The 12702-nt window shown below is 40.5% G+C and overlaps 1 protein-coding gene across 7 annotated transcripts in view; it reads right to left on the minus strand.

The window, feature by feature from the left end:
• Positions 1 to 12702, minus strand: part of MTCL1 (microtubule crosslinking factor 1) — a 100439-nt gene that overhangs the window by 11358 nt on the left and 76379 nt on the right. For all 7 annotated transcript variants that reach the window (XM_085220799.1, XM_085220796.1, XM_085220793.1 and 4 more), the window contains 3 exons: positions 11812 to 11979; positions 5818 to 6072; positions 1746 to 2051 (listed from right to left, as the gene is read on the minus strand). In XM_085220799.1, the coding sequence (XP_085076925.1) occupies positions 1746 to 2051; positions 5818 to 6072; positions 11812 to 11979 (729 nt within the window). The remainder of the gene's footprint in view (positions 1 to 1745; positions 2052 to 5817; positions 6073 to 11811; positions 11980 to 12702) is intronic.

Raw genomic sequence — 12702 nt, forward strand, 5'->3', positions numbered from 1 at the left:
AGAGTCAGAGAAAAAAAAGTAAGAGTTTTATTCTGGTGTAAATCTGGAATAAATTTGCTGGCTTCAGTGCAGCTATTACAGAGTGAATTTGATCTAAATGAATGGAGAATCAGGCTGAAGGCTGGACTGACTGACTTTGCTACAATGAGTACCACAAAGAAAATACAATGGTGAGAAACAGTCAGCGGGCTGCAATTGCCTCTGTGCATTCTTAGTAAAGCTATTCATTAAACTCCAATCAGCTTTGCTTGAACAAACCCACCGAGGCAAAATCACTTTGCACAGGTTTCACCAAAGTATGTTTTGAATGGAAGAAGCTATGCAAATATCACCAAGGACCTAATTTTGCTGCCAACGCTTTTGTCAGTGGTGGTAATGTCTGAAAATGGAAATCATCTGGGAAGGTTTCTTAACTACCAGGCTGAATTGAAAGTAAAGAAAATGGCAATCAGAATGAAACACAAAATGACAGTGGTATCAACATTTTACACAGAGCACTTGAATGTATATGAAATAATCAGCTGAGAGATAATAAATACATAATTTCACATTGCTCCCCAAAATTTTATGCTACTGGAGGAAGGAAAATCTAATTGGAATGCATATGCAGTGCCAGCTACCCAAAACGTAAGAACTGCAGCCACACTTCTTGCCATTCTTAATCTTTTTTTTTTTTTTTTTTTTTTTTTTTTCCTCAGAGAACTTGATGTCCCAATCCTTTAGCTAAGGAACAATGCTATACATCTCAAATAAATGCTTTGGTCAAGTTTTTGCAGGCTTACACGTTCTAGTCAAGACACACAGGTAAAACTTTGTTAGTTTTGCAGGGAGTCTGACATCTGACCTGCTGACAGACTTTTTTCCAAAGTGATCAAATTTTCAAGCCTGAGTATGCAGATGTATTTTTTACCAGAAAGCTTCTGCTTCCCTGTTAGCTATAAATGTGTCCATCTCAAGCTCTGATGTGCTCAGAGCACAGGCTGAATATCTGACAAAATTGTGAAGACCTGAATCCAGTGAGACTAAGAGTGCTGTGGAGTAGATTTTAGCAGGACACGGACTATATTCCATTTAGATGTTGTCCTAAGGGACATGGTTTAGTGAGGAAATATTGGTGGTAGGTGGACGGCTGGACTGGATGATCTTGGAGATCTTTTCCAGCCTTGATGATTCTATGACTCTCTGATACATTCCCTATGGCCCAACAGCATCTCTTAGCACGGTGTTTTGGATCTCTGCAGCTTTACGGTGCAATCTGAGGTCAAATACTTTGCTGATGATGAATACTTCTATTTTTACAACATCTCATCTCACTTCCTCCCACTAACCTATTTAGGAGGCAGCCACAATGGAGGATCCTGAAGCAGCTCTCTATAGCACTTCAAGTTTTACTAGCAGTGTATAGCCCATGCTTCTTCATATTTATATATTTATTTACAACTGGATGAGATGATTTAAGACCCTCTGGGCCAACATGTTACATCTAATATAGTTATCGTACATAATATGAATGGCCACCAGATGATGTAATCTTTGGGGCCTTTAGATTTGCTCCCCGTTTCTCACATTATACACACCGGTCTGATCAGCTCCTAACAAGGAACAAACCCCATTTGTTATAAATTCCCTACTGAGTAACTGCGAGCAGTGACCGAGACAGTGTTTCATTTTTGAGAGCAGGAGTGTGGTACCAATTCTGACACAAGACAACAGGCAGGCTTGACAAAAGTTAGAAGTGCGCGTACTTCTGTTAATCCGGTCACAAATTTCTCTCGCTCCAGCTGCCGGGTGCGATGTTCCTCCGACTCGTCCGGGGAATCAAGAGACAGAGACTCCAGGAAGAGGTTCTCTGTGGCGCTGCACCTATCGCTCTCCTTCAGCTTGGACAGCGACCGGTCATCAAACTGAATGGCATCTGAGTCAGAGTAGGATCTTGATCCCATCGGACGGGACATATGGAGGTTCCCCTGGGTCGTAAATGGACGAAGGTTACTCTCCTTCTGGTCACATAGAAAGCCCCCTCCTCTTCGTGGGCTCACTTCTTTCTGAAGCTGGGAACAAAGCAGATTGGAAGGAACAGCAATTATTCATGCAACGTATGGCGCTATGCATTTCTTATCCTTCCCCAGGAGCAAGGCAATGCAGAGAGCTGGAGGGCTGGCTGAGATCACTGCATGGCTTCAGGCATTCTGGCTTTGCTCCCTTGTCTTTTTCCAATGGGAGATGGACATAGGACTTTGATGCTATTACTCACAAATGATTAAATACATATTTACTTTTGATTATTTACACACATCTTGCTTTACCTATATACATATATACACTGCATAAATGCACACAAAATCATGCATCTACCTGTAATCCAATTTTTAAAGGGACTTCTAAATTTTTAAATCAACTCAACATTGTTATTTAAAAGCAATCCTGATACAAGATTGTACTGTGGAAGAAGTACAACCCAAAGAGTGAGTGACTTTGAGTGTCATCAAAACAAAAATAAGTTTTCCTCTGACAAGCAGTATAAGACTTGCGCTTTCATGTACTCATCTTGTTTACAGAGGCAGAAAATTTCTCTTAACAAAAGGCAAAAGCTTTGTTTTAGAGATGGTTTACTCCTAATGCACAACTAGAAAATGGACTATTTCTAAGAATAACAAATTTTTAAAGGGAGGAATTAGGCACGTAAAGCATTTTTTAAGAAAATACTTTTATATAGAAGGACCATCAAAGTTATTCACTCTACAATTTGCAAAAACTGGATGAAGAGAGGACCAATCGCTATTGACACTGAACTAGCATCAATGTTAGAATTAGGTTATATGATCAACTTTTGCTTTAATTGTAAATACAATTTACAGTGGGTGAGGTGAATGGTACATTCAAACACAATGAATGACAGCAGGAATCTGATACAAAATTCCCATGATTTCCTAGAGCAACCTGCTAAGGTTACTGAGAATAACCTGCAAATGTAACTCATTTCCTAGGTTCTTGGGGACTGAAAACCTACAAAACAGTCTTCTAATGTTGTATTCATATAAAAAAAATAAACCAGCACCATACTGCCTAACGTAGATCAAATGCAGATTTTAGTCCAGGTCCCAAATTGCGGAACTTGCACAAAAATATGAGTGTATCTTCAGTGTTTTGTTTATTATTCACAAAATTCAAAGTGTTTTATTAAAAGGAGCTAATTTAAGATGTCCTATAAAGGTACAGTCTGGAGGGTGTATCTCAAGAGATCCTGGAGTAAACCACCATCCCTGTGGTTTTAAATATTTATTGGTGAGATCTGCGCAGAATTAGGTTTAGGAGCACAGTGGAGGGAGATTCACTAAAGGAAAACAAATGACAGCGAACTTGAAAATATAAAAATAAACCTCTGAGCTCAGAAAGAAGTAGGTCATCATGTTTTTTTATATGCAAGTGGTACTTCTGTAACTATCCAGAGTAAAGTATTTGATATATTTTATACATTGATGTGAGCTTCCCTCTCACATCATACTTGCATTATTCATCAGCTATGTTAAAGCAGACAGGCATAAAGCATTAGTAGGAAATTTGGCACACATGCTTCAGTTATCTCTTAGACTCTGTTCAAATATACACACTGGTGTAGTCTCCTCATCCTCCAAGTATCACCATACATGGAATACAGACAGAAAAACACTGAGGAGAAGGACTTCAGAGAAATACTAATTGCTCCCACACAAAGGAGGGCATGACTGCAATCTGAGAGGATATTCAGCAAAAGCCTGCAAATATTTGGAAGCTTCCTGTCACACAGGGAAATGTTTGATTATAAGCAAAGATGGGATTATGAAGTCTTGCAGGCAGATAGCCAAGATCTCAAGTGCTATTTCTGGTCATCTTGTCCTCTGAAATTAGCTTGACATGATATTTTTTATTTTTCATATCTATTGCTAATACTGCGTACCACTCTTGCACGGTAAATATATAGTGGGACTGCAGAAGATTCAGAATAGTAAAAGAAGAAATCAGCTCCAGGGTTAGTTAAGATCTATTTTGAAGATTCTCTCAAGATGAGACTGAGAGGTTGCGTCAGGTTTGAAGAAAATTAAAGGCTAGGTACTATTAGCAGGGATTTCTTTTCTCAATGTGCCTCATATTCCCAGGGAATAGACTAGGCAGTCTTGAACAAGGTTAACTCCCTCAGGCTACTGAGGAGACACTGAAGAGATCATATTAAAAAATACACTTCACAGAGACAGCAGAATAAACATCCAAAGAAGTACCAGTGACTCTAAGCAAAAGTGTATACCCATGCCCTTCGTACACTGGGAAAATTTTTAACAATCACTTAATTCTCATTTTGCATGAAGCATCCAAAGAAATTCAACAGTTAGAAATCAGCCTAGTTAAATGGGGAGATCTCAGCCAGTGAAACGTGGGAACAAGATGACTGATGAAGAGCTCAACTACACCCATTCTTAGCTCATGTACATCGGTTATTTTATCTTAAGAGACACGCTAAAGTTCTGCATCATAAGGCATTGTAAGGGTTAGTTCACAAAGCAGCATGGAGTATTCTCAAAAACTCACTCAGATGAGCAGCATATCACTTATTGATATTTTGAAGAAACAAAAATAATCTTTCTTGGTTTGTAAAGCTTTCATATTGGTCAGCACCTACTCAGATCTGTAGAAATACCTATGGAGTACAACATTCACTTAAATGCTTCTCTGAGGATTTAACAGCCATCACTTACAATGAGTTTTAGTCTTGTACTCGTAATATTTATAGCCTGGTGGCTTTTCTCTTCTTATTGCAGCCCAAGGGTGAGACCATGAGACACAGACAAAGAACCCTTTTCAAAAACCAGCCATGAAGTTACACCACGCTTTCATCAGCTTAACATGAGAAGGCACTTTGTAGTTCTTTCAGGCAGCACAGCTCCCTAGAAGCATGCACAAATGTGATGCAGTTCCATTTCTGATGTCCTAAAGACAGGAAGTATTCAGTTAACTGAACACCCACAATTTCAGTTGTTTTTCTTACTCTTCCTGGAATGCATGACTCAGAGATGAACACAGTTCAGTCAAAAGTGGTGTATTATTTCTCCATTATTAAACTTGATTTTTCATTTTTGATTTTTTTTGTGTGGCTTCCAGCCAGATAATAAATCCATTAAGCGTAATTTAAATCAACATTTTCAAATCAAGCTCTAATACTAAGCAGATAAAAGTGCAGACAGGAGTGAAAAACAAGGGCATAGGTATGCAATTATCAGATTTGCAAATGACAACAGAGGTGTGCGCAAAATTCATGTGACCAAGGTCAGAACTGTCTTCCAAATACAATACATTGCAAACTGCTTATCTGCTATCAGTCAGGGCTCTTCACAAATAGCTACAGTAGCTGTATCTTTGGTGGCAAATTCACAGATGAACAGACTTTTCTGGCAGGAAGCTGTATATCCAACCTTGAATAACCCTGCGCGTGGGATTGAGTGTTTAAGCACGAAGGGATGCACATAAGCCTTCAGAGAATCAACGTGACCATGCCTGTACAGGGTAATGGAAATGAAGCAGGAAATGGCCTTTAACCTAGAGATGATTTCTCATAGGCTTTACAGGGATTATGAGCATTTCCCCTTTACTCCCTTGTGTATGTGAATTGTTTTGTATCTTGGGAAACACTGATGTATCCAAGGAACCAAAATTGCTCCTGTGCTATTTCTTAAAATATTTTTCCTTTAAACCGTTCCTTGACCTTGGTCTGAGTGCAGTAATAGTGTAATACCTCACACTAGCAGCCAACCATTGCCGACCCCAACTCCAAAGCCAACTCCTCACCTGCTCTATTCGCCTGAGCAGCTCTTTCTTTTGGCGTTCCCATTCTCGTCGGTCTCTATCAAGCCTGTCCAGGAGTTCCACTTTTTCTCGGTTCCAGTTCTTCTCACTGTGCTGGATTTGCCAGCGGAGGTCCATCACCACACCGTGAGTCTCAGCCAGAAGCTTCTTATGCTCCTCTCTTTCCCGTTTAAAAGCTCCCTTTGCATCAGAAGTGAGGCCTGTTTCTCCTAAGCTGCTCTCATTCTTCCCTTCCAGCTGCCATTAAAACAAAATGTTATTAGGACATCAAACTTTCTCAGGTAAAACCCTGTCTCAGGAAAGGAATTTGTGTTAGAGACTTTCTGCCCGCAACAGCCTTCAGCAGTGTGTTTCTGTATACCTCCTGATACCTCCCCACCAGAGACTAGCACAAAGAGATGTACTGACATCATGTCCTCTCATCTCTGCAGATCACGGTAACTAAATACATTTATATGACTGTTAGTTGATGATGCCTTCTATTCCTTCTCTTTTATTTCATGCTGAGGGATCAACTCAATTAGATCAGGATAGCTGGCTCAAAGTGGTAGGATCATTGGAAAATATAGTCGTGGTGTGCTGGAAAGGGGTTTCCAACCCAACCCCATACTTCTAGCTCTTGGCTTTGTTCTGTTTCTGACAAATCTCAAAGGTCAGAAATTGCATAGCCTCCCTGGCAAATGTGGACCATTGCTAGACTGTGGTCAGAGTGAAAAAGGTGCTCAATGTCATCGTGTTAGCTCAAGAGAGGGAATAATTTATCCCTGAAACTTGACCTTTTGTTTATAACTCAGTAGATGTGTAAATGAGTCAGGATGGGTCTGGCTCTGCAAGCAGCCAAGAGAGAAGAGCACTAAAAACTCATTTCTACCTCTGAAGTTGTCTTCAAAAGCAGAGGTAGCAGGTTTCCTAGGAAACATGCTCCTTTAGCAAGAGGGGAGGACAGCACTTTCAAATTGTGCTAAGCAGAATGTAAGCTCAAACTGTATGAACAAAAAGAAGTTCAGAATGGATCAGGGAGTGGAGCTTATTTGTCTTTGGAACAGCCTTCCCAAATAAATGGCAGGGAGGCCATTGCTTGAGTTGTTTGCTGGGCTGCAGTGAACAGCCTATTACAATCACATGCATTACAGGGAGATCTTAAACACCTGCAACTTCTACCACTGATTTCCAAAGTCAGTTATTTTCAAACCAAGCAAGTAACCATAAAAATCAATTATAAAAAAGCAGCACCCTATGGACAGGTTGGATGGGGCTTTGGGCAGCCTAATTTAGTGAGAGATGTCCCTGCCCATGGTGAGGGAGTTGAAACTAGATGATCTTTGAAGTCCCTCTCAATCAAAACCATTCTGTAACTCTATGGATGTTGTCATTATACTATCATTTCTCCCTTAACCTGTTTATACAGTGTAAATTTGTGGAGCCAGAATAGTGCTGAAAACATTTGACTCCACTGTGTGATATTCTGTACAGACACAGATGCTAGATGCTGATGGGCCTCCGTCTGCAACTGTTCACACCTGTAAAACTTTCCTGAAGGTAAATTTGACAGCAGAGAAGCATTTCACTCAGTATTAACTCCAGAACTCAAGCTTCAGTAAACAAACCAAAAGGTAGGTACCAGACCTAGAGCAGAAGAAATATCATCAACTATGTGGAAAATCTTTTAAAAAAGCAGAAGATATTAAGATTATTGTAAAGAAGGAATTCAGCTGGAAAGATTAACAGGTTAATTAATTACATATTACTGATTTTTATTTTATTTTTCTTTCCTTGAGTTCATTGTTTTACTGATGCTCCCGCTCAGTTAGTAGTAAAAATCCTATTGACATGGGTGGCACTGGTGAGCAGGTGGGTGCAGGAGAACTGACCAGCAGATGAGGGCATGGAGACTGCCCACAGCAGTCCCAAAATTATTTTGCTGCCAACCGCAATGCTTCTTTCCTGCCCTTTGGCACTAGTGGAGTATATAATCAATGGATATACAGATGGTATAGTATATCCAGGAGTTTAGCTGATGTAATTATCATATTGGAGTAGGAAAAGAAAGACACTCACCCTTATCCTGGGCTCACAAAATAAACTCCAGTGGAGCGGATCTCCAGAGAGATCCTTCCTCACTGGCAGACAGCTCTTAAATGTGTCTAGGAGAGATGGAGCCAGGCTCCACCCCTTCCGGCAGCACAGGTGAATTGCCTTCACCTGTGCTCCCATGGCTGACTCATTGCTCGCCTCAGGTGATTAATCAGAGGTTCAGGCCTTGATTCAGCAGCCTCATAGAGTGGAGTATACCCTACTTCTACGTTCCTTGTCTGTAAAGCAAAGGCAATAATTACTTACCATAATATATTATGTGATAAACTCCAAAATAGTAAGAGACTCTAAAATGACATAAAATATACAGTTTTCTTACATCTAAGCCTGACAAAGAGCTACTTAGGACTTGTTTATTCACCTTTCAAGGACCGTTAATGCCCCTGCAGACTTCTTGTCTTGCAATAAGGAGCTCTTAGCAGGTGTTGCTGGTGTGCCTGGAGTAAATCCAACCAGACTGGAGTGCCTGGTCTCCACCAAACAACTCTGCTGTCTCCTGGGGAATAATGCCACTTTCAGTATTAACTATAGCTAAGATGCTAATTTGCCAGACATACAAATGTCTGCAATAAATTCTTTAGCCAGCATGAAGCTCAAAAATACTAAAAGCAAACCCATACATAAAACAAATGCTCTGTTGCAACAGAGTTTGTATGATTACCCTATAAAGCAAATTCCTTCTTCCATTTTTTTTAATCTAAAAGAAAAATAAATAGCAAAACGTTGAACTCGACTTATATTCTTTCTCCACTTATACCACTGACTTCTTCACCACCACTGAGCAAATTCTCAGCCTTTCAGCTAGCAAACAAGAAAGGCAGTGCTCGTGAGGCCATGCTGCCTGCCTGCAAAGAGCAGGAAAGCCAATAAAGGCAAGGAGGCGAAAGAATGTGTTTCAGAAGAGCAATACCAGGAATGCCTGGCTGTACCGGAGTGCCTTGCCCAAGCTACCACTGTCAGTTATCCTGTGTCAGATCATTCATCTAGACCAGAGCCTTGCTGCTTGCTCCATTTGAGAAGAATATATTAAGTACAAAGATAAGTCCAAAACCAAGGCAAACGAGAACAATTTCCTGCTGTTCTATGATTTGGGATACAAAACACTTCCCAGTTAAAAGTGATGCCTTTACACTCAGAAGGCGGTTCTCAGTGTCTGGGGAAGGCAGAACAATGCTCCTGGGGAGTCCTTCTGTCGCTGTGTTTATGACAGGGCTCACATCAAAGAGGAAGGGTCCATTGGTGGCTCCTTAGCACGAAAATTTAAGTCCTAAAACTGCTGACTGGTAAGGTGGCTGGATACCTCTCCAATAACTCCATGGCTTATGTTCCCCCTCAAGGATCCCCAAGCTTGATTATTGGTTGAAATCCTAGTGAGGGTCCATGTCCTTATGTGCCAGTTCTCAGTACATGTGCTGGGTTTGCTCATAGTTCCCAGAATACTGGGATTTTTCATTTCCACCAGCTGGGGGCTGACAATTATTGCGATTCTTTATTGTTCAGACTTACCAAGATTCCATATTAGGAGCAACCTCATTATTTATCTTAATTATGTATCTTAATCTTATCTTAAAAACAACATCTAAAGAGCCTTCTGCCAAATAAGATGTACATTCATTTCTGAGAGCCAAGACTTTTACTTTAATGATACACAGTGCTAAAGCACAAAAGCAGCAGGGAACAGTACATTATCAACTCGTGTATGCAGTGCTTTTGTAACAAAGGAGTTTTCTTCCTTCTTTTTGCTCTTTCTTTCCTATACAGAGTTCAAGCATTAAAATGCAAAATCATTGTCAGTAACCATTAATTAGGAGGTGACTCTTGAAGAAAATGCTCTTGCTAATTGACCTACGGCTTCACAAAAAAAGGTGGAAAACAGTGGCAGTGCATACAAAAGTGGAGACTAGAAAGGCCATGATTCTCTATGGGTTTGTTAGGGGCTGGACAGCCCTATAGCCCCCTATGGTGGGAGTGCTGCACAGCCTGCTGCTTCATCACTGCCAATCAAAGTGACAAAACGACATCCTGCAAAGCCCTCCTATCCTCACACCATGGCAAGCTTGGCTGTTTAGCTAAAGCTGTTAGTCCACATGTCGGCACAGAACAGAAAAGTCTGTTAATGTGACTATATGTAATGCTGATATTTTAGGTGTTCTTTATTAGCTCTTCCCATCTCAAACATAACCAAGAGCAAAACCCCCATGTTTTGAATCATAATCATTAGTTTGAGTCAATTCCATACTTATAATATTTGTATTTCATGTTTATAATATTACTATTTTTATGTTTAGTTTTCTAATTGCTTCCTTGTAATTGTGAACGCATACCTCAGTGGGACACAAGCGCTGTTAGCACTATCCCCGTTGACATTCTTATGATTTACGTGCTCTCTCTTTGCTGCTTCATAAGGGACCTCTTTTTACTGTCAAATATAAATGCAGTTTGGGGAATCTGCTGAGGAAGTTAGTTTTATGTCTTAAATATTGATCAGTTTTATTCTTTTCATTTGCTTGAAAAAAATGCAAAAAGTAACACCCACAGCTCAATAGTTAGCATACGTTAGAGATTATTGCCAATAGAGGAGTGGGGATGGCAAAGAGCCTGACAAAGCCACGAGAAGGAATGGTATTAATCTATCTTGTCTCTGGGCAGGGAGAGCAGCACTGTGCAACAACCAAAATGGCAGCCCCGAAGTAAATCACTCATGCAAATACAGAACATGCGAGCTTTAAATTGGCAGTTAATTATCAAAGTAACTTTCTCCAGGTTTTGTTCTTCATTGCCACCTCTAATTTAAGGTAAAACTGTCATCCAGGTTTTATTCTGGGAGGAACAAAAATGGCGATTGATTTTGCTTCTCTTTTCAAGTGACCTGCTCTCTGGAAATTTGCATGCACTAAGAAGCAGCTGATCTGAACTAAAAATTTGAATCTATTGAGAGAAAACTGCTAAAATGAAAGCTTCTTTCTTCATTCTGGGGAACAAGTTTACAGTACCTGAACAGAAAAATAAGTGCTCACATGTCAGCTCTGTGCGTCAGAGTGAGTCTCCAGACAGTGCTGCGATGTTCAGTAAATCTTCCTAAATAATCACCCTCTCAGCAGCAAATACTTTTATTATATCTGTCTTCTGCAGAGAAGTTCTACAATTGCAAATCTTTTTCTCAAGATCTGAACTTACTCTTTTCCCCACTCCTCCCTTTTTCAAGTATGGTAAATTAGAGCTCTTAAGCCATCAGCTTTGGAAATGAACCCTTGTGGATTTTTTGATGATTTTGTTTGTTTGTTTGAGAAATTGTACATCTTCACTGCACTGCAGCACCTGGCACAGATTTTATATACGTAGTTCTAATAATAACTTAGAGCTATAGCATTCTCTTCAGCAGGGTACCACCCATCACTAACAGTAGATTTGACTGGCTGGTTCGACACTACGAAACTGATCTAATGCTTCAGAATTGTTAAGTCACTCTTTTCTCTCATGCATCAAATACTGCAGTTTTTTATGTGCCAAGGCACAGTGATGAGATAGTTGTCAGCATGCCTACACCAAGACATTCTTTCTCCTATAAATGCCAATAAATACAGGCACCTGCAAGTCTCATTACTGTAGCTGATACATTACCAGCCAGCTGTTCTGAGAACATATAGTTAGAAGAGTCTCAGTTCCTTCATTTTTACTTACATTACACAGTATCTACTAACAAGCACTCATACTGGGACAACTGGAACCCAAAAGGCAACTCATGACTCAAAGCATTGCCCAGGCTTCAGCGGGGCTTTCAGGCACCAAGCAAAAATGAATAAATATAGCAGCTCTTTTGACTCTCAGAGAGTCATGAAGTGACTCCAGCATCCTTCCAGGGTGCTGGACGTCAGGCAGTACCTGTTCCAGATGGCACTTCAGCTCAGTCATTTCCACCTCCCAAGCTGCCTTGTCCAGGGCATACTGCTGCTGGAGCCCCTGGCGCTCGCGCTCATCGTCTCGCAGCTCCGAGCGGAAGTCATCCAGCAGGCCCTTCACAGCACTCAGCAGCTTCCGATTCTCACTTGCCTGCCAGAACAAAGCAAAATATATTTTGTCACCAGATGCCTTCAGCCTCCAATTTCATCTGCAAGAGGAAAAAATGCCTGCACATCCATTGCAATAACAATGCCTTCTGTGCCTACTTTTTCTTGCTCGCCCTAATTCTGAAGCACCCATGCAAAGATATGAGTCACACTGAAAAAGGCGCTATGTACCTATCTGGATTGAGGCCATCTCTAATAAAGTTCTTTTAATACAGTAGTGTTCGTCTCATACATACACTCATGGCTCAGCATCAAATCTCAAGTGTTTTCAAACTACAAATTGCGAAAAGCTTTTTGTATTATCAGACAAAATTACACAGGGGAAAACATGAGAGGTTTTGATTTGAGTATCTTTGCTAAGGTGTTTTCCTAGTCTGGACCTCAAACTTATCCTCAGTTCCAAGCAGCTACACATAGGTTAGCTCTGCAACAGTACCCACTTTGATACTGAAGTCACAAATGCCAGGTAGGTTACTTTCCCTCCTGCAGAACAGGATCAAAGCGCAGATCTCATTCATGCTTTGTTGAGAATGCCTTGCTCATATTGAAAATTGCTGTTGCACTAGCCAGAAGCAAAGAACAGAGCCAAATTAAAAGTCTAGCCTAGTGATGACATCTGATCTTGGCAAAAATACCAAAAGACACAGATGTATATGCATCCAGAATCTCTGATTTTTTTTTCTTAGTTTTGGCATAAAACTTCTGC

This window comes from Meleagris gallopavo, chromosome 3 (assembly GCF_905368555.1).
Source record: "Meleagris gallopavo chromosome 3, MGAL_WU_HG_1.1, whole genome shotgun sequence".
In the NCBI taxonomy this organism is placed as follows: Eukaryota; Metazoa; Chordata; class Aves; order Galliformes; family Phasianidae; genus Meleagris; species Meleagris gallopavo.